Raw genomic sequence first — 20,211 nt, 5'->3', positions numbered from 1 at the left:
ACATCGAATGCCACCAGCTAATGTTAGGCACATGTCATGAGATAAACCAGAATGTAAGGCCTGCTATGTAACCCTAGATTTTATCAAGATAAAATAACCCTAATCCTATAAGGGACGGTTCACATGCGGTGACTAAAAACACATCTAATCCAGCCACTTGTTTGATTAAGGTTCATCAGTCAGTTGATTTGACTGTTTATACAACTACTTATTCTGTTAATGGTAATAAATTAGTCAACCATTCTGTTTACGTATGTGTTATTTGCTGAATTGGAACTTAGCAACATCTATTGGTAAAGTTGCACATTGCAGCTGAATATCTCTCACCTTAGTCTACCCTAGCATTCAAAGTTTTAACTGAAAAAAAACTAACTAAAGGAAGACAAATACCCATAATGTGACTGTGTAAACAGATTTAGGTCCCCACAACATGAATAATACCTGTAAAACACACGTGTTGTTATTGGAGTGACAGAAAAGATAGCATGAGTATATATATGTATATATACTGTAGATAGAGAGTTTCAAATGTAATACATTCCATTATTAAGTTTTAGATTGCCTCCAAAAAGGATTTCACATTATTAAAGGTGCATTATGTAATAAATCTGAAGCAACTGGCCATAAAATCCTCCTAATATGTCACAGAGACTCAGGAATAATGTTCATATGACAAACTGAACTCACCAACAACAGTACAGCCAAAATATTTGCATTAAAAAAATATATTTTGCAGACTGCAAATCATGCTTATGTTTTGAAATTATGTTTTGGCATGTGGCGCCACCTACCGCTGTCTACCAATCATTGCAGTCAGTAGAGTCTCAGCTGCAGAGCAACCATGGGTTGCCAGTTACGTTGGAAAAAGAAACCTAAAAGACCTCGGTATGTTGAATTTGAATGTAGTAACCGTTTTTGGCCATTCTTACATATGGCACATTTAAGTATTAGATTGCCTCCAAAAAGGATTTTACATTATTAAGACTGGTTTCACAAGATAACGGTTAAAAAGTCCTCTAATTTCCATAATTCAGCATGATTATGCACCACTTATACATATTACCCTCAAGACCCAGGATACATCCAATCTGACACATTTGACACCATGTGATGAAAGGGGACATTTGAAGGATAAATCTGCAGAAATTATGTAATCCTATGGGGTCAACATGGAGCAGCATATATTCCAACATATAGACGTCAACATATCATGTCCCTAATTGAATTCCTTAGTAGGTATGAATGTCAAATACTAGGTGCACACAAATTGATGAGGATAAACACACGGAATAAACCTTTTTTAACAAGCCCCGCCCTGTCATGACACAATCGTTGTTTGGCCTGTGACGCTGCATGTACACGTAGCCTAGTAGGATGTGTTCAGTGAAGATGGTGGCGGTGTGTTGGACTCACTTACCTGCATATTTGTAAGAACTTGTTTATATCTTTACACATTTACCACACCGGGTAAGAGTGCATACGTACCGTCGCTGACAACGTGTTACATTGTGTCTGTGTTTTATGTGTTTGTCTGCGGCCTACCTCAAACTATTGCCCCTGTAGTTAGCATAGGCTAGTTAGCTAGCGGTGCTAATACTAGACGTCCAAGACAGTAAACCTGTTAAATGACCCTCGACGAGTGGTGAGTTACCTGTAACCGCACGGCGTGTCGACGTCTGCGTATAGTGTGTGTGATAGCGTTCAGTCATTGGTTGTCGGACAGTCTGTGGAAGTTTTGGGCTTCGGGGAAAAACCTTGCGACTTGGCACGCAGAGCGGTGTAGCTTTTCACCGTTAGCTTCGGAGCAGACCGCTGTCCTCGTATGTGTTTTTAACATGCTACATATGCTAAGTTTAATTCGCGCAAAACTAACCGATTTGTCAATCGCTTCAATTTCACCAAGTGTCAGGGAAATCTCGGAAGTAGAGTCTTGAGATTCCTTTGATGCTTTAACAGTTGTAACTGCAGCAGAGCTTGTGATTTTAATGGAGTGAACAGGAAGGAAGATGGTTTAAAAGAAGTGAATCCAAACTGGCGTCAAAAGCAATTGAACAAGAAGACAATAAGAAACAAACGGCGTATGTTGTATGCTAACATTGTATGTTCTTCTTCACGATGATGGTCGGTTAGTTAGGACACCGACTGCGCTAATGTTAGCTCACGTCTGTGGAAAGGTTCTCACGTTGAAAGAGCCCGTCTGGCCAAGACTATCTGTCACCTAGTCCTGCCTGTTACTCCCTCTCTTACCTGTCAAACACTGACGTCCCTCTGACAGATCGTCAGTGTCTGACAGCGTCATTCTCAGTCAGGGCTGCGTGTCAGCTCTTAGCTTCATACGTTTTATTCTTGTGGTTTTCTTCCTTCATAACGCTGATATCGCTGGTGGTCAACGTTACCATTAAAAACAAGAGCTGGACACGTTCAGGGCATGAATTATTACAAACACTGAAATGGTTTCCCCTCGTCTTAATCAGATTAGATTTTGAATGATGTTTCTAGTTGCCACCGTATTCAAAAGTAAGAGCTGTCACCCATCTACTTTTGTGATTTTCTGATTTTGCTCACTCTTTAAATAAAATGTGTTGCTTTTATCATCAGTCTGTTATTAATTTAGGAAGATCATTTTTGGTTTAGTAAAAATAAATCTAGACAACTGAGAATTGTCACAGACGCAACATATTGTAATGGTTTTTCACTGTTAAATTGTAGAAACATTTCTGTAATTTTACGGTATAGCATTCTCCTCCAATTGTTTGACTTGGATAAGTCAAACCACATGTCACAGAATGCCACTTAATCAAAGTTGGCTTTTCATTACAATTGTTCTGCCCAGTATAGTCATTAATACATTTATTATGAAGAAAATCTTCTTGGTTGTAATGAAAAAATTACCACGTTGTACATTTAATTTAAACAGGATCTTAGGTTATTGTACAAATAAGGGTGTGGCAAAGTCCATCAACGAGCTTTTTGTTTACCACTCCCTTGTTCCTCTCCTTTACCCAGCCTCGCTTGACTTCAGTCTCTGCAGAGACATCTACCAGAGTGACCTGATCCTCAGACTTGTCTGCACTGCAGCCATGCAGCCCCCTCCAAGGACTGGACCTCCAGGAGCCACTGGCCCACCTCCCTCTGGGTCCAATATGTTCCGCAGGACAAGGCCTTACAAGCATACAGCAGCAGCAGCAGCTACTGCCACAATGCCACCTGCTGCCCAGCCCATGACTGACCCTTTTGCGTTTGTTAGAGGTCCTCCTCCAATGGCTGCAGGTGGTTTCCCAACGTTACCCAGCAGCAACCCTCCACCAATGCAGGCTTCACCAAACAACATGTATTCTCAAGCTAGTGGAGGGCTGCCTCCTCAACCACAGTCATTTGAGAACATCCCAGCTGTTGCTTCTGGATCCTCACCATCCTTAGTTCCAGGGGTGACCCTATTCAACCCTCACAGTACAATGTCTCCCGTTCTCCCAGTTCCTAGTTCTGCTGGATATGCATCTGGCAACACCGAACAAGGCTATTTTTCTAATACAAGAGAACAGACACCATCTTCGGCCACACAGCCATTACCTGTGTCCTCAGCACCCAGACAGATGCACTTTAATCAAGACTTTCAAGGACAGCCAGCTCTTCATCCTGGGCCCTTCCAAGCAGTCCCCCCCACCACCTCTTCTTCTCAGTTTGCCCCTGATCATGGAAGTCGCCCTCCATCAGTTCAGAATTACTTCCAGCCTACCAGTGACCCTCCACCACAACCTTTTAATGTTCCTCCACAGTCCCAGCTGTACCCACCCCATGCCCCATCGCCCCATCACAGCACACCAACCCCTCCAACACAACCTGGGGATCCACAGATGCACAGGCCTCTTCCTCTTCAGAACCCTGCAAATGTCCCTCATACTCAGTGGTCTGACTCAAATGTGCCCCAGCAGCATATATCACACTGTCAAACTCAAAGCTATTTTACTCAGAGCTCTGCCACCCATGACTTTCGGCACAACCAACCTACACATGACTCAGGCTACCACCAAATAGGGACTGGCCCGGGCCAATCTCAGCTTAAACTTGACTCTGGCGGGTCACAACATGCGTCCAATTATGGGCCTGGGCCCAGTTCTGCCCTTCCCCCAGTATCATACTCTGAGGAGTCTGGTACACTCTCGATGTTCTTCAAAGACAATGATGTGGAAAATGAGGAGACGCTCGCTGAAGACAGAAACAAGGGAAATGTGAATGGTATTCCTGATTCCTATCAGCATCACAACCCACAAACCCACAGTGTCCACACAGATGCCCCTTTGGAATATCAAGGAGCGCCTTTTCCAGAACATCCTCATGTACCATACATGAATGATGGCATTCACGCAGCACAGTTAAATACCCAGAAACCCCCTGATTCTCAGTATGATCATGTGGAGAATCTAGAGTGTGCCCCAAATCAGGAAGTATTGCCTAGTGAAATCCATGGTAGTCCTGCTGCTACTGCAGTACCTGAAGTAGACCAATTTGAAACTGGGCCTAACTTGGAGGCGCCGGATTCTGTTCCAAGACCAATGAGATCAGCCAGTGTGTCATCCAACTATAGCAATATGAGCCATGGAAGTGGAACTGGGGCTCGCCGGCACCAGGGTGTAGTAGGTACGTTTATTCAGCAGGAAAGCCCTCGTCTCATGGATGATGCTAACCTATCTGCTGCCACTGGAGGTTACTTTGAGCAGATTGACACTTCTCCAGCTGGAGATCTGGGTGCAAGACAGAGTTCTTTGGAACAGATGTGGCATCCCACACCTAGCCCCCCCAAACCAACTGGTATCTTTCAGGCAAGTGCTAACAGCTCTTTTGAACCTGTACGCTCACATGGGGTTGGGGTACGTCCTGCTGAAGTTGATATGGCTAAAATTGTAGCAGAAGGGGGTGCAGATTCCACGCCTGGCAACCTGGAGCAGCCACCAGACAATATGGAAAATGTTTTTGGCTCAGGACACCCCCTGTCACTCCCTATGTCTGGAGCTAGTGTACCTCACCCAATACACCCAGTGGTTTTTTCCCACTCTCGACCTTCATCACGTGCTTATGGCGCAAGTCGGCCTTGCGAGAGCCCTGCCACTACTCTGTGGGCTCAGAGCGATCCCACTAGCTTGGGTCCCAATATCCTCTTAGCCCCTGCTCTCCCAACAGTTCTTGCCCCTTTACGAGAGCCCAGTGATGATGTTATCCAACCTCCGGAGGATGGTCCCCTGGACCTCCATCCCACCCAGAGAGTCCAGCCAGCTTTACAGCAACATTCAGAGAACCTAGAGAACCCTCCACAGGTGAGTGACATAGAGTCGGCTGACTCTCAAGGCAACATGGGATATGCATCTCTCCTGGTGCCTGATTCGCTTCAACAATCTGTGTTGATTGCCCCGCCTGTGTCAAATTATTGTGTGATTTCCCCCAGTACCCCTTCTAAAGCAGCCAGTCATCATAGCCTTACTACCCCACCTGTGAAATCACTCACACAGGGACAGGGCACCAGCTCCTCCCAATCACCACCAATAGCCTCTAATCCAAACCCTCTTTTTGCACCTGGACCAATAAACTTCAATTCTTCAGCCTCTAACCAGGGTCCTCTCAATCTGACACGGGACAACACAGAAGTGACAACTGCAGAAATCACAGCTCGGTCACAGCCTCAGCCAGCTTCTCTCGTTTCTGCTACTGTCTCTAATCATAATCACAATCAGAAATCAAATTATGAACTGCTTGATTTTTCTATGCACCAGTCACAAAACCAAGCTTCTGGCCATCCTTCCTCTCTACACGAGTCTCCACAGTCTAGTAACGGATTTTACCTACAGGTTACCAAAGATGCTCAGCAAGGGGTAAGAATGGAAGTGAATGCCCCTATCCAGACCCCAGGCACTTCATCTACCCCACAAGTACCACTGGCACCCCCCCAAGCAGCTTCAAACACACAGCCATCACCAACAGAAACTCTTAAGACATCAGAACCTCCGAATTTACAGCAGGGACACGGTGATGGTCCTCATGTTCCCGTGAGTGAAGCACAGCCTTCACATGGTCAGCATCCAGCTCCAACACATGTGCCTGCTGCAGGGGAAGGAGGTGCTCCTGCTGCTGCATATCTTCCAGGGCCTCGCCGTGAGGCACCTCAAGATGCTCCACAGACGGCTCCCACAGATCCATCACGACCACAGTCCTCTTTAGGTAGCCAGCAAGGTTCTGCCCCCCCTCAACCACTGCCAGGACAGATGTATGGTGGCTACTATGGTCATTATGGAGAATACCCAGAAAACAGAGCACCATACCCCCCTGGCCAGTACCAACATCCTCCTGGAGATCCGAGAGCACAGCAGTATTATCAAGTAAGTCCTTATTTTTAAATGCTAGCTTGAGAACTGATTTCTAAAATGTAAGATGTTGCAAGAGTTGGCACAAAATCTTAAAAGAAAAAATATATATTATGTTGGTGTCTGTATCTCTCAGGATGGTGTATACAGGAACCGAGCAGATCCTTGGTATGGCAGGTATGATGGGCAGACCGCAGCTTATCGTGATCCAAATTACCAGTACAGAGAGCCTCAGCCTCAGCCTCAGCCTCAGCCTGAGCGACCCAGCTCCAGGACGAGTCAGTATTCTGACAGGCCCTCATCCAGGTCAGTAAAAGTGTACATTGAATGTAGTGGTGCATTTGATTCTTTGCAAAGGCAACTTTCTCAAGTATGTTTTGATATTTCTCTTTATTTACCTATGAATGTCATCTCCTTTGTTTACTTTCTTTGATAGACAAGGCTATGCTGAAGACTACCACAGAGCAAACCAAAGTGCCTATAATGAATATTATGCAGATCACTCCAAGAACTATGATTACAGAGGTATGAGCCATACAATGGAAAGCTGTTTACTTACTAGTATGAATCCGCATGATATTTTCCCCAATGCTCATTCAAGTGGTTGTATAAGAATTGATTCAAATGTATTCACTGATTGTGTGTATGCATATGGATATTGTTTAATATGAATGTCTCTCTCACTTTCTGGGAAGGATACAATTATGGACAGTATGACCCTCGATACAGAGGATACTATGATCAGGCATACTGGGCAAATTATGATGGCAGAGACAACTACTATAATCAACAAATGTATCCTGCCAGGTATGTAGAGAAAACCACTTATTTGAGTTTATTGCATTAATGTACATTTGTAAGCATCATATATGGATTTGATTGCTGTGTATATGTGTAGTTATTCATGTCATGTACTGTATGTGCTACAATTTATATGTCTTCTTATTTTAGTACAAGATGGTGGATTTCAAATCATATGACTTGCCTCCACTGTTTGTCATGTGTATGGTTTTACGTGGACTGAGGGCTTTGTGGCATCTGGTCGTTGTGACGCTCTCTGATCTTGCACTCCCCTCACAGGAAAGATTACTATGATGACCAATGGCGATACTATCCAGGTTATGATCCCAGTTTTGATGACGATTACCAGCGACGCAGAGACATGTCTGCCGATGACTTTGACCGACGCAGTGTCCATAGTGAGCAGTCAGCACATAGTGTGCAAAGCACTCACAGCCACCACAGCAGAAGAAGCAGTTTTAGCTCACGGTCACAACAGGTAAACAATTTTCCTTCTATGCATCATGTATTGCTTTTTCCTATTTGATATACACGGTGTATATATAATGCATCTAACTTTCATTGTGTAGATGCATTTCAGCTCGGAAATTAACAACCGAGCTGAAATTAAGGTTGTTAATTTCAGCTCACAACAACAACAACAGCAGCTCAGACTCATGTTTTTTCCTCTAGAGATATTCTTCAATCCCCTGACACCCAGTAGCATCTACTCTCTACCATGAACTATGATATTCAGCTGTCTTGTGATTCTACATGCTTCTCAGATGTATCACTAATAATAGTTCCTTGGCAGTTTTTGGTTGGCATTTGATTGCAGACACATTCTTCATCTTTAGGGAAATGAGGTGGCTGATAATGCATGCACTGTTTTTTTGTTGTGTTTATATAAATGATACCTTATGTGATGATAATGCTGCAAAGTTGCTTTGAGCTTTAAAGTTTATTATCTAATAGTTGTTGGTTGAACATGAATTCACCTCACAGTTTGTGGCTTTGTTTTTTATCATGTGTCTCCCTAGTTGATCGTTGTCTCTATTTCATCTTTTCCTGTAGAGCCAAGTATACATGAGCCAGCCTGACTTGGTGTCAGCTGTCTATGATACCACATCCTCCACTCTGGCTGTGGACTACTCCTGTGGACAATATCCAAACCCAGCGGATGCTTCCCAGAATTATAACCAGTACCTCCATCCCTCTGAGTACACCACAGACAGCACCTGGGTCACCCCTGAGCAGCGTAAGATGAAGATTGCTATCTTTTATTGCCCTTTTGAGTATTAGGACCCTTATCAGAGATAGGTCAAAACTTAAGTGTTATGCTTCCTTTTTTTTTATATATAGCACCCCCTCGACCCACAACACCAGAAAAGTTTACCATACCCCATCGTTGTGCCCGCTTTGGACCTGGTGGTCAACTGGTCCAAGTTCTGCCCAATCTTCCTTCAGATGGACAGCCAGCTCTTGTTGATATCTACAACATGGAGGTAGTTAATATAATTTTTTTCATCCATAACTGAACTGGTTCCCCAAAATTAAGCTACATACCTCTGATTAAATGTTGATTTTGAAGTTATTTTTGTAAAGAAAATGACCAAAGCTGAGTTCTGTACTGTCATGAACCTACCAGGACAAACACTATTCCTGGGGGGAATTTGTACAAATTAATCTCAGATAGTTCAGCAGGTGCACAATTAAGGCTTTTTAAAATTGATTTTCACACCATGTTTGTGTTTGCAGACTATGCTGCAGGATACCCAAGATCAGACAGAACTACGAGCCTTTCCTGGACCTCTTCTGAAGTAAGTGTACTCAGCCTTTTACATCTCAATTACATACAGCTTATATTCTATATGAGACAAACTGCTCATCAAATAGTTCTATATTTCAAAATACCAAAAATCTCGAAAACCAGCAAGGCACTTGTCCAGCTGTGTAGCTGTGTGCCTTTGCAATAATACATTGTATACAGGATGCATTGGGCTCAAATTGTAAAACAGTGATTCAGGGAGTATAAGACAGCACATGATTGGCACATGGATAGGATATCACAGAGTCCAAACCTAAACACTAAATTGATTTTCAACTTTCATATTGATTCGTTTGATTTGTCTCCTCTAACCAATCTTGCATCTTGCTTTCTGTCCACCAGGGAAGATACCCATAAGGTGGATGTAATAAAGTTCTCCCAGAACAAAGCCTTGGAATGTTCTCGTGACAATAACCTCTTGGACAGGGACTCTGCACGTCTGCTTTGGGACTTCATAGTGTTGCTGTGTAGGCAGAATGGGGTAAGTGATTGTAGTAATGGGGTATCACATTGACACAGTGGAGAAACACAGCTGTACTACAATTAGTAATTTTTTAATTTTTAATTAAAGTTCTCTTTAATAAAAATATTAACAGTCAATATGAAAAATGAAAAAAAGAATCAACATGTAGTCTCAAATTTAACATAGGCTAATACCTGTTAATGCCCTAGTGCAGACATTATTTTAAAGACTTGAGATCTGCATTTTTGCATTTAAACAACTTTTTCATCATTGTACTCTTAACTTGTTTCTTTAGACTGTAGTAGGCACGGACATCTCTGACCTCCTGCTTAAAGAGCATCGCTCTGTATGGCTACCGGGCAAGAGTCCAAATGAAGCCAACCTGATTGATTTCAACAACGAACCACTGGCACGAGCTGAGGAAGAGCCGGGAGCCGGACCACTCTCCCTCCTGTCTGACACATTCATGACTGTGCCAGAGAACATGGGGAAGGAAACGGAGCGCTTCAGGGAGCTGCTTCTGTTTGGCCGCAAGAAGGTAAGGAATGCTTTTACTGTCTTGTGTCATTTGCTTTAAATGTTTATCTTGTGTCCTCTTACCATGTGCTCCACTTCATCTTTACTTTGCAGGATGCACTTGAGGCAGCAATGAAAGGAGGTCTCTGGGGCCATGCCTTGCTGTTGGCCAGTAAGATGGACAACAGGACACATGCACGTGTGATGACAAGGTAAAGTGCCAGTGATAGAAATGTTTATGGCTATGTGCTTTGTTTGTAAACCTATGAATAGTTTTATAATTTAATTGGTTTGACTTTGTCGTTTAGGTTTGCCAACAGTTTGCCCATCAATGACCCTCTCCAGACTGTGTACCAACTGATGTCTGGGAGGATGCCGGCATCAGCAACTGTAAGTACTGCTTTGGCCTTCTCTATTCAACCCTCCATTCTTTTTTAAGATTGGTCTGATTTAAAACAAAACAAAACATGATCTTGCTCTTGTATTCATGTAGTGCTGTGGTGAAGAAAAGTGGGGTGACTGGCGCCCCCACCTGGCCATGGTGCTGTCGAACCTTTCACACACCCTAGACCTAGACGTTCGCACAATCACCACCATGGGTGATACACTGGGTAGGTTTTCTTTACTCAACACATTTAACTGTACAAACTCAGTCTTCACAAAACAATAATGTAAACAATCTGTCTGCACTCATTTTGTTTTTGTTACAGCTTCTAAGGGGCTGATTGACGCGGCACACTTCTGCTACCTGATGGCCCAAGTTGGTCTTGGAGTATTCACAAAGAAGAGCACTAAGATGGTTCTTATTGGCTCCAATCACAGGTTTGAAGCATAAGATGCACATTCATTAAGTGGTTGTATTTAGACCACTTCATAGTTTGCTCAAAATATGTCACACCTAACTTTCTCCTTGATTCTTTCCTTTAGTTTGCCCTTTTACCTATTTGCCACCAATGAAGCTATTCAGAGGACTGAGGCTTATGAGTACGCTCAATCTCTCGGCTCCCAGCCTTGCTCACTACCAAATTTCCAGGTAGGTTTTACTGGTCTGATTAAAACATTTATTTTCCTACTGAATTGTGAATCTTATATCTAATTGTACTTACTGTGCCAAATCAGATTGTGCAGATGTAAACACACTGTACTCTACTCTTTATGGTCCCTTCTTAGGTGTTCAAGTTGATCTATGCATGCCGCTTGGCTGAAGCAGGCCTAAGCGCTCAGGCCTTCCACTACTGTGAAATTATAGCTAAGACGCTTCTCATGCAGCCCTCCTACTACTCACCTGTCTTAATTAGCCAAGTTATACAGGTAAGGCTCTCACTATTGTTGTTGTCCACATCCACTATTTTGTCATTACAGCTTTTGACAAAAATTTATAATTTTATGCTTCATTGTACGTCTGTCGCCAGATGTCTGAAAAGCTGCGGTTTTTTGATCCTCAACTGAGGGAGAAGCCCGAGCAGGAGCTGTTCAATGAACCTGAATGGTTGATTCACCTAAGACAGTTGGATGGACAGATCAGGGTGAGGAAGAAGACTCATACAAAATTTGCCTCAAATGTTTGAATATTTTACTTTTCAACTATCAGCAAGAGACATGATACATGGGTCGACTGCTTAACTGATAAATTGCCGTCTTGGAAAAATAGCATTGTAGTATATAGAGTTTGCAATGCCTGGGTAGGGTATACACAGAACATTTCCAGAGAACTATTTTTTTTTTTTTGACTCTTTTTATCTTTTTATTTAGACGGGGGTAATTACTTACAGTGCTGACAGAACAACACCTACTCAGTTCGAGTGCAGCAGCCCCTCCGAGTTGGATGAAGCCAGTCCACCTGAACTGTACAACCTGCCACAGGAGGTGGATGGCCACATGCCTGATAACCCACTAATGAGCTCTTTACTGCCCGGGCCTCCACCACAGTCTGTACAGCTAATACCCCCAGGTTGGTGTACATGCGTAAACAAATTTGTGTGTTGGAAATGGTGCTCTCGTTGTATACTTTTAACCTCTCCTGACTGTGAGCCAATTCAAAATACATCAGATCTCACCACCTCTGTTTTTTTCAGCACCCACCTCCATCCTTCAAGAGGGAATGGCCCATCATCACCCTCTACCCACTGGTGATGCCCCCCAGTTCTTCCCAGTTCCTCCCAGTGGACCATCAGGTCAGATCTCCATCTCGGGCTACTCTCCACAGGATTCTGGTTTTTCTGCTCCTCCCTTTCAACCTCAGCCCGAGCAGCCAGAAATGTATCCAGGAGCCCATCAGCAGCCATGTCTCCCACCTCCTCAAGTGGGCCAAATATCACCGCACATGCCTGCTCCAGTGCCGCATTCACCTGTGCAGATGAATCCCCCATCACCCCAGATGCCTCAGCACATGCCTCAGCACATGCCTCAGCACATGCCTCAGCACATGCCTCAGCACATGCCTCAGCACATGCCTCAGCACATGCCTCCCTCTCCTGGACATATGCCACCTGTAGAGCAGCCACATCAGCCACATCAGCCACATCAGCCACATCAACCACATCAACCACATCAACCACATCAACCACATCAACCACATCAACCACATCAACCACACCAGCCCCCTCCAGAGATGCAGACGGCTCAGCCAGTTCCAGCTTCCCCACACAGAAACTCCTTCACACCTCAGATGGACTTCTATGACCACATGGCTCACATGGTCAGTTTCTCTGTTAAGTTGTAATTGTTGTTGTCACGTTGCACAAATCTGAGACACACTGCTCATCAAATTGTTTTACATTGCAGGGTCCTGTCAGATCAAGAACTACTTCACAATCTTCAATGCATATGGTGCGTCTTTCTTTAAAAACATTTAATGCATTAATGTACAGTTAATTATACTTATTTTATTTTTTTTATGCATTTGAATAACTGATTTGTTAAATATTAGCTTAGCAAGCACACCATTTGAGTACTACATGCAGACCTGTCCAAACAATCCAAATGTATTTTATTATAAGTTACAGTATATATCAAATATGAAATGAAGGAAGGAGTTTTTATTATCCTGTGAGGAAATGCCTTATATTAAAAAAATAAAAAAAATAAAACTCTTGTTATTAACTTTTCAGGGTCCAGGACGGCGCTCACGCACAACCTCTGAGTCGTCCACTCACTCTATAGGAAGAGAGCGCAGCAACTCATCTGTCCATCAGGTCTCTCCACCTCCACCTTCAATTCCTGAACAGCCCCAAAAAGAAGGCAAAGGACTGAAGAAAGACTCTCCAAAGAAGGTCAATTCTCACATATAACCTTACAATGATGTATTACTGCTTCCATGGAGTTCACTAATCCCTAAATGGAATTTTGTATTTCTTTTATACTCAGGGAGGTCATGGCTGGCTGAATTGGTTAATTGGGAAGGGCAAGCGTGAGGCTCACTTGCCAGATGACAAAAATAAAACTGTAAGTTACTTTTGGTATAGTTCAAAGTCATATTTTAGTTTCTTTTTCATGCACAGGTTTTGTCTCTGTACTGTATATACTCACGTGTTGACGAGAGCACATGTTGTCATTGTCAGATTGTGTGGGATGAACAGAAGAATCGATGGGTAAACTTGAATGAGCCTGAAGAGGAGGTCTGTTGTGCTTTTTTTTAAAAGTTATTTTGTTAAATTGTTTTACCTAAGCAACTGAAACTGGGAGCTTTAGATACCATCAATGTTTGATGTGTGGCTTCCTTTAAATCTCTTAGAGTAAGCCCCCTCCACCTCCTCCTATTGGCTTCCCCATGATGGCTCCAATGCCCACTCCTGGAGGGGCAGCTGGACCCCCAGGCGGTGGTCCCCCTGTCAACATGTTTTCCAGGAAGGCAGGTGAGATGATGGTGATTCACTGTGGCATTTAGTTCAGCGAATACAAGACATGCCCTTGCATTATACCTTTGGAAGTTTAGAACTTCAGTGCATGACTTTTAAATGTAAACAAATGTTCATACATTCAAAACATTGTCAAATGATAAGCCTATCAGCTCCACACGACTTGCTCTGTGTTTTTCAGAGTAGTGAATAGTGAAGGCAAAAGCAGCCCGCCAAAAAAATCAGAAGTGAATTATACATACATATGCTACAAAACCTCCACGAATTAGTGGAAATCAAAGAGACTGCATAATGTACTGTATTAAACGTTTTATTGTCCCTCTTTTCAGGCACTAAGAGCAAATATGTGGATGTTCTGAACCCGAGCAGAACATCTAAACCTGGTGGAATGGCGCCTGCTCCGGCAGACATCTTTGCTCCTCTGGCACCAATGCACATGCCCACTAACCTATTTGTGCCTAGTTCAGGTGTGTGTCAAGTGTGAATTGAGTAGATGAAATAAAGAAATCAAAAGCAAATGGCCTCCAAATGAATTGATTAAATATGTTTTTTTTCTGTTCATAATGTAGCTCCTGATGATCAGCAGCCTCTGGAGGGTATTGAAGGAGGACATCAGGAGCAGAATACGCCAAACACCAGCGCTGCTCCACAGGTATACCCAGTGATCTAATGTTGAAAACAGATTCACATTGCTGCTTTTAACCCTGAACGGTACCACTTGTGGCACGTTTGTGTCATCACTTTGAGAGACTTGTATTGCTTTCCTTTCAGGCAATAGTGGTAAGCTAGTCAAAATGAAGCACAAAGCCATTTTACTCATCCAGATTTTCTTCCTATTGTACTACAATCAGATGTTCAATCCAACATTATTACCACCTGCCCCAGAGGGTTCTTCTGTGCCTGACGGCTCACAATCCGGGGAGGTAAGACAAAAAATGTCCCTGGCTGATGCTTCTCTAGCTACGATAGCACCTCATCATGCTGCCACTGAAACATAATGCTCGGCACCTTAAATGTCTGTTCCATTCTCTGCAGGGCTCCAGATTGCGAATAATGAGTCGCATTTTGCGAAAAATATTTATCAGTGAACAAAATTAACAAGATGCAGACTGCAGACTACCTAAAACAGGGGTCCCTAAATAGCAGCATGCAGGGCTTGATTTGGCCCACACCCCAACCCATTGATCCTTCAGTTCCCAGCTCTACATGGACAACACTATCAAGCATTGAACTCTGTGGGTTTGACATTGTGAATACAAATTTATGGCTTTACACCGCTTCTCTAAAGAAGTAGCACCGTGCCAGGTTCTAGTCCACCAAATGGAAGACAATGCACACGACGTTGGAGAGTAATGACAGTGTTAGTTAAAGAAGTTTGAGTTTGGAGGTGCAAGAAAATGTTATTTTTTTGTTATTAAATATTTATTTAAAGTCGTATATGCAGGGTTTGTCAGGGTTTTTTGTAAAACTTTTTAAAGTTGTCATGAATTTTTGTGGAGAGAGAGAGTAGTGTTGGCTGAGGTGAATGAAACAGTTTAACTTGTCCTATTGTCATTGTGTGTAGTAAGATTCAGCCTTTAAGGCATTTATAACATCATTATTAGCAGATAGAAGAATTTGCACGAACTCAACATCTGCAATTAAATAACAAGTGAAACATTTTATTGAAGTTATCAGATACATCATGAAACTGAAACAGCAATTGTAGTTATGATAAAGTTATAATTATATTTAAATTGCATATATTATATAACAATATAGTCTGAGCAGTTTAACACCACACATACAAAAGAAGAAACTGACATTATAGAGGACAGGAAGATGTGGCAAATTGACAACAGCCAACTGCATCACTGCCACCAACAAAGGCTGTCAGGCCTTAGCCTTAATCTTCACGTGCTATTTACCTTCCTGAGAGAGGAAGAATCCATCCTCCTCATCATATTGGTCCAGCTCGAGGATCCTCTCAGGACAGGGTTTCTCACTCCTGATCCTGGGGAGCCACTGTCCTGCATGTTTTAGGTGTTTCTCTGCTCAAACACACCTGATTCATATTGTCAGCTCGTCAGTAAGCTCTGCTGAAGCCTGATAATGAGCCATTTATTTGAATAAGGTGTGTTGGAGCAGAGAAACGCCTTAAACATGCAGGACAGTGGCTCTCCAGGACCAGGAGTGAGAAACCCTGTCTTAGGAGGATCCTGTGGCTGGCTCAGTCTTAGGGGTCTTGTCCAGACTTTGAAACATATGGAGATTCTTCAGATGGAGGGGTACACCATTTCTGGTCTGGTGTGACCAGGATGCAGGCAGTTCGTAGCTAACCAGGGAGGTAGCGCCAAGCTAGTACAGAGCTTTTCTCAGGCATCCACGGTGAGGCATTGAGAGGAAAAACCACGCCATGGAGAGAAGAGGGAAAGTGTTGAACCTGGTAAGGAGAGGAAGCCACTTAACTGGCGTGCTATTAAGCTAGCTGGAGAATTAGCATGAAGGTTTTGGCATTGTCACGTGGTTGCAGGTTGCAAAGTGAAGCTGAGAGGAAATATCCATGACCTGGTCAGGTGAGGGAAGTAATTCTGTAGTGTGGCCAGAAAAGCAGCATCTCAAAGTCAGTCAGTAGCTAGGGAGGAAGGAAGTCAGGTAACATCTGTGACAAACTTGCTAACTCTAGGGCTGCAACTACTCAATTAATTATTAAATGAATTGTCAGTAATTTTGACAATTTAGTTCTGATCAACATATTCCAACATTTTCTGAACCAAACAAATGCTCCGTTAATCCTATCGCCCAATGTCAGCTGAGATGGGCACAGCACCCCCCGCGACCCTCTGGTGGAGGATAAAGCGGTAGATAATGGATGGATGGATTAGAATAATCGTTATTTGCAGCTCGAGCTAACTTTGATGTGAGATAGCCTTTGAAGATGAGGCCTGAATATGCCTTTGAAGATGAGTATTTATTGTAGCTGGCACTGCCTTTGCATACTTTCACCAGCCAATTCTGATTGGCATCTAAGGTAGGGCTTTTGAGGTCACAGAGAGGCGTTTTTACCACAGTGAGACATCAAGCAACATGAGCAAGCTTCGGTTTCCAGATCTTTTTTTTATCATATAGACTAGGGGGTCGTGTCTGGTCAGGAGGGGCCGGTGAAGTGAAAAAAAACACAACTGATCAGTCTGAGTGGGCAAAATAAGCTTAACATCACAATAATACAATACATTCCACAATAACATTACATTGTCAAAATGGTTTTCCATTATGATATTTCATAGAATTTCAAAATAAAATTTTTGATATGGATCAATAAATTATAAATACATGAATTTGTGATGCATAATTAGTCCGTAAATCAAAGGAAATGACCACAAATTGGAGGGCCATCTGAAATTGATTATCAGACCTCTGATATAGACCTTTTTTAATCGAATCACATTGTATTCTCCAAGTGTTGCAGTGCACAGCGTTAATATCAGTGATTGCAAAAGCTATACAGTTTTTACTTACAGGTAAAACTGTGAAACACTGTTATTTCAAATAGTAAAATATCAATTGCCAAAGTATTTGTCAGTAATCCAGTTCAGATGGAAAACATCAGAAGGTATTGAAATGATTGATTATTTACATTTTGATCTGGAGCCCTGTGTTAATCTAATTCAGGTCCATGTCTCGTGAATCCTGATTTTTCTAATACTGATTTTGTGAATGAGTGGGTTGTGGAAACATAAGTTCTAATTCACGGGCGATAATTAATATGATCGGCTTGTGGTTTGTTTACTTGTTTGTCTGTCTACTGTTTATTTCCCTCCTGATGTCTTTAGCTCTCACGCTCTAGCTCAATGAGTTCTTTATCACGCGAAGTGAGTCAGCATTTAAACCAGGTACCTCTAGCTGGGCCTCAAATGGTTCACTCTCACCCCCCGCCCCCCCTGCCTGTTCACACACCCACCCTGCACATTTGCATTACTAGCAACACGCTTCACTGTTTACAGCTGAGGCTTCGCCACCCCACTGACGCAGTATGTCCGTCTTCTCCGTGTTCACCTGCCTGCTGTCTCCAGCATTATTAACTTCACTCTCCATCTGTTGGTCAACACCAGACAGATGGTAAATGCCTCTTTTACATGATTAGAGCTGATGTGGCTCTGCACTTAGGATGGCAACTGAAACGTTCACTGTCCTTCAGGCTAGAATGTCAGTAGGTTATTGGATTATCACGAAATGTTGTACATATAATTATGGCCCACTGTTTTTGGTAATACTTTAGACATTCATTGTCACCAGAGAATGTATCCTAAGACATTTTGGAATTTTGTTCTGTTCACCCTAGTACTCAGACAGTCGCTCAGAGACTATGAGTCACGGATGAGAGAGTGAATCATGCTGGAGACTGTTGCGGGACGACTCCCTTGATAGTTGATAGTTGTCATGCGATCCCATTGCTTCATTAACCCATCATTAGACTTGCATGGTGACTAAAATGTGTTTAACCGTGCTTTGTAATGCTGCCTCTGTGAATTCAAGTCCTCCTGATATTATCTGTGCACCATTAGAGAGTAATTCTACGCTCACTGTGGTAACACTCTCTCTCTCTCTGTGTGACGTTGTAGAGTCATCCTGCCCAGGCAGCTGCACCCGCGGGAGGCGTCACCTTTTATAACCCTGCACAGTTTGCACAGGTAAGGATCTGATGAGGATACAAACATCAGTATGAACCAGTGTCCCCTGGCGCTGTAAACGACCGTCTTATTTTATTTGTCTTCCTGTTCACGCCATAATCTTACTTCCTTTTGTTGTTTTTTCTCTCTTTCCCAGCCAAGTGCACCACTGGGAGGTGGACTCCGCTCTGGTCGTTTGAGTGGTCAGCGCCAGTACCCAGTGTTGAAGTAACATTTCTCTGCAGAGAGATGGCGTGAACAGACTTGTTGGATAGAGTGATGATTCCCTGCCTGGAATTAAATGAAGCACATGGACGTCCTGCTCTCTGTCTTATGGACCTTTTTATTTTTGCCTGCACCCATGAAGAGCATCAAGTGTATCCATCTCGTCGAAAAACAGATTAACCACTCTGTCGTCTTTTTAATTCAGTAACTGCGTCATGGCGTCTCCTCGAAGGGCTTAATCCTGATTCAATAGAAATCAAAAAAAGTTGTATAATGGGTTTAATGGCACGTAAAGGGGCATCATGGATGTATTTAAACAAACTCGTTGTCTATGTAGGCATAATTTAATGTACATTGAATATGTTTATCCTCTTATCTGTCCAGCCTCTACTTTACACTGTTAACAGAATAATGATCCCAAATCCTGTTTTAGGTTTGTCTGTGTGTCCAAATGTCCACGTTTGTTTAATTTGTGTGATGGGTAGAGAGAAAGTGGCACCTTTTTAATTTCATGTTGTTATCTGGGACTTAGTGTGCATTCACAGCTCTTCAGTGTCCCCCCTGTTTACTGGAGATAGCAATTTTGTGTGAGAATGAATTGTGTTAATAGTGCATTGTCTGCTGTGTCGTTTTCTTTTTTTTTTCTTTTCTTTTTTTCCCTCATTCGCTCTCCGGTCAGCGAAAGATGTCAGAACTGGCTCAAAGTCTGAGAGTTGGATGAAGTCTGTGGTGTTAGGACGCTGCTCGTTTTGAGATATTTATTTACACGTCCTCCTGCGCAACAGCAACTCTTTACTTTACTGCTATGTCAGGGAGTCCGATGTCTCCTCTCTATGAATTTGACAATATCAGAGGGGTGGTCCTCACTTGTGAGGGATCTGGATAAAAACTGCATTCTAAATAAATCTATCCAAATATTTGTATATCAGATTGATAGTATTTATGAGCTGAAGACAAACCGGTGTGCATGTGTGTGTGAGTGACTGAGAGAGATCTAATTTTTTCCTGAATAGCTTTGACAAAATGCTTTTGTGATTGATCAGAGGCGACAAGGAATCATATTCTAATCGTTTGTATTGGCCGCTTCTGCAGACAATAAATCTTTATCTAAATCGTGATTCGAGAGCTAATTGCACTCAAAAGATTTGGTCATTTTAATTTCCTGACATTCAGTGGTTTGATGTTTTTCTTGTAGACATTTGAGATTTTAAAATGTCCCCCCCTGTGTCAGAGAAGCCACCGTCTTCTAAAATGTTGGAGTTCCTCTTGTAAAAGTCTTGAGAAACCCTTAATTAGAAAAAGGCAAAAACAAAACCGTAATAAATCTTGGGGAGGGGGTTTCTTGCGCTTTGTAGCACCATGAAAAAGATGTGTGGATTTTGATATTTTTGATTTCTAAAGTAAAATGACTCAATAAATTTCATGTTGGAATTTGATCAGAAGAAATAAAGTAATTTTTTCTAGGAGAGACAGAGAACGGTGAATCTGTGCTACCATTGAAGAGTCTGCTACAATAATGTCAGTGTATTTCAAGGTTGGG

At 42.7% G+C, this 20,211-nt stretch overlaps 1 protein-coding gene across 1 annotated transcript; it reads left to right on the top strand.

The window, feature by feature from the left end:
- Positions 1 to 1,390: 1,390 nt before the first annotated feature.
- sec16a (SEC16 homolog A, endoplasmic reticulum export factor) lies at positions 1,391 to 20,041 on the top strand. The gene is made up of 30 exons (XM_083887725.1): positions 1,391 to 1,427; positions 3,007 to 6,368; positions 6,490 to 6,659; positions 6,790 to 6,878; positions 7,049 to 7,160; positions 7,434 to 7,632; positions 8,208 to 8,391; positions 8,496 to 8,638; positions 8,892 to 8,953; positions 9,304 to 9,442; positions 9,720 to 9,962; positions 10,055 to 10,152; positions 10,249 to 10,330; positions 10,434 to 10,551; positions 10,651 to 10,762; positions 10,868 to 10,973; positions 11,111 to 11,251; positions 11,353 to 11,466; positions 11,693 to 11,891; positions 12,016 to 12,638; positions 12,725 to 12,769; positions 13,051 to 13,212; positions 13,307 to 13,384; positions 13,501 to 13,557; positions 13,674 to 13,794; positions 14,127 to 14,264; positions 14,367 to 14,449; positions 14,649 to 14,720; positions 18,399 to 18,467; positions 18,604 to 20,041. The coding sequence occupies exons 2-30, from the start codon at positions 3,081 to 3,083 to the stop codon at positions 18,676 to 18,678; spliced, it is 7,122 nt and encodes a 2,373-aa protein (XP_083743851.1). The 5' UTR covers positions 1,391 to 1,427; positions 3,007 to 3,080; the 3' UTR covers positions 18,679 to 20,041.
- Positions 20,042 to 20,211: the final 170 nt, after the last annotated feature.

This window comes from Microchirus variegatus (genome assembly GCF_963457635.1).
Source record: "Microchirus variegatus genome assembly, chromosome: 1".
NCBI classification, from domain to species: Eukaryota; Metazoa; Chordata; class Actinopteri; order Pleuronectiformes; family Soleidae; genus Microchirus; species Microchirus variegatus.
This window is presented reverse-complemented; position numbering and strand designations above follow the sequence as displayed.

Bases quoted from the DNA above. Each gene is read 5' to 3' on its own strand.
- sec16a (XM_083887725.1), top strand. From the start codon at position 3,081: ATGCAGCCCCCTCCAAGGACTGGACCTCCAGGAGCCACTGGCCCACCT. The intron at 8,639-8,891 runs GTAGTTAATATA...TTGTGTTTGCAG, and splicing joins TTGATATCTACAACATGGAG to ACTATGCTGCAGGATACCCA. The intron at 14,721-18,398 runs GTAAGACAAAAA...GTGACGTTGTAG, and splicing joins ACGGCTCACAATCCGGGGAG to AGTCATCCTGCCCAGGCAGC.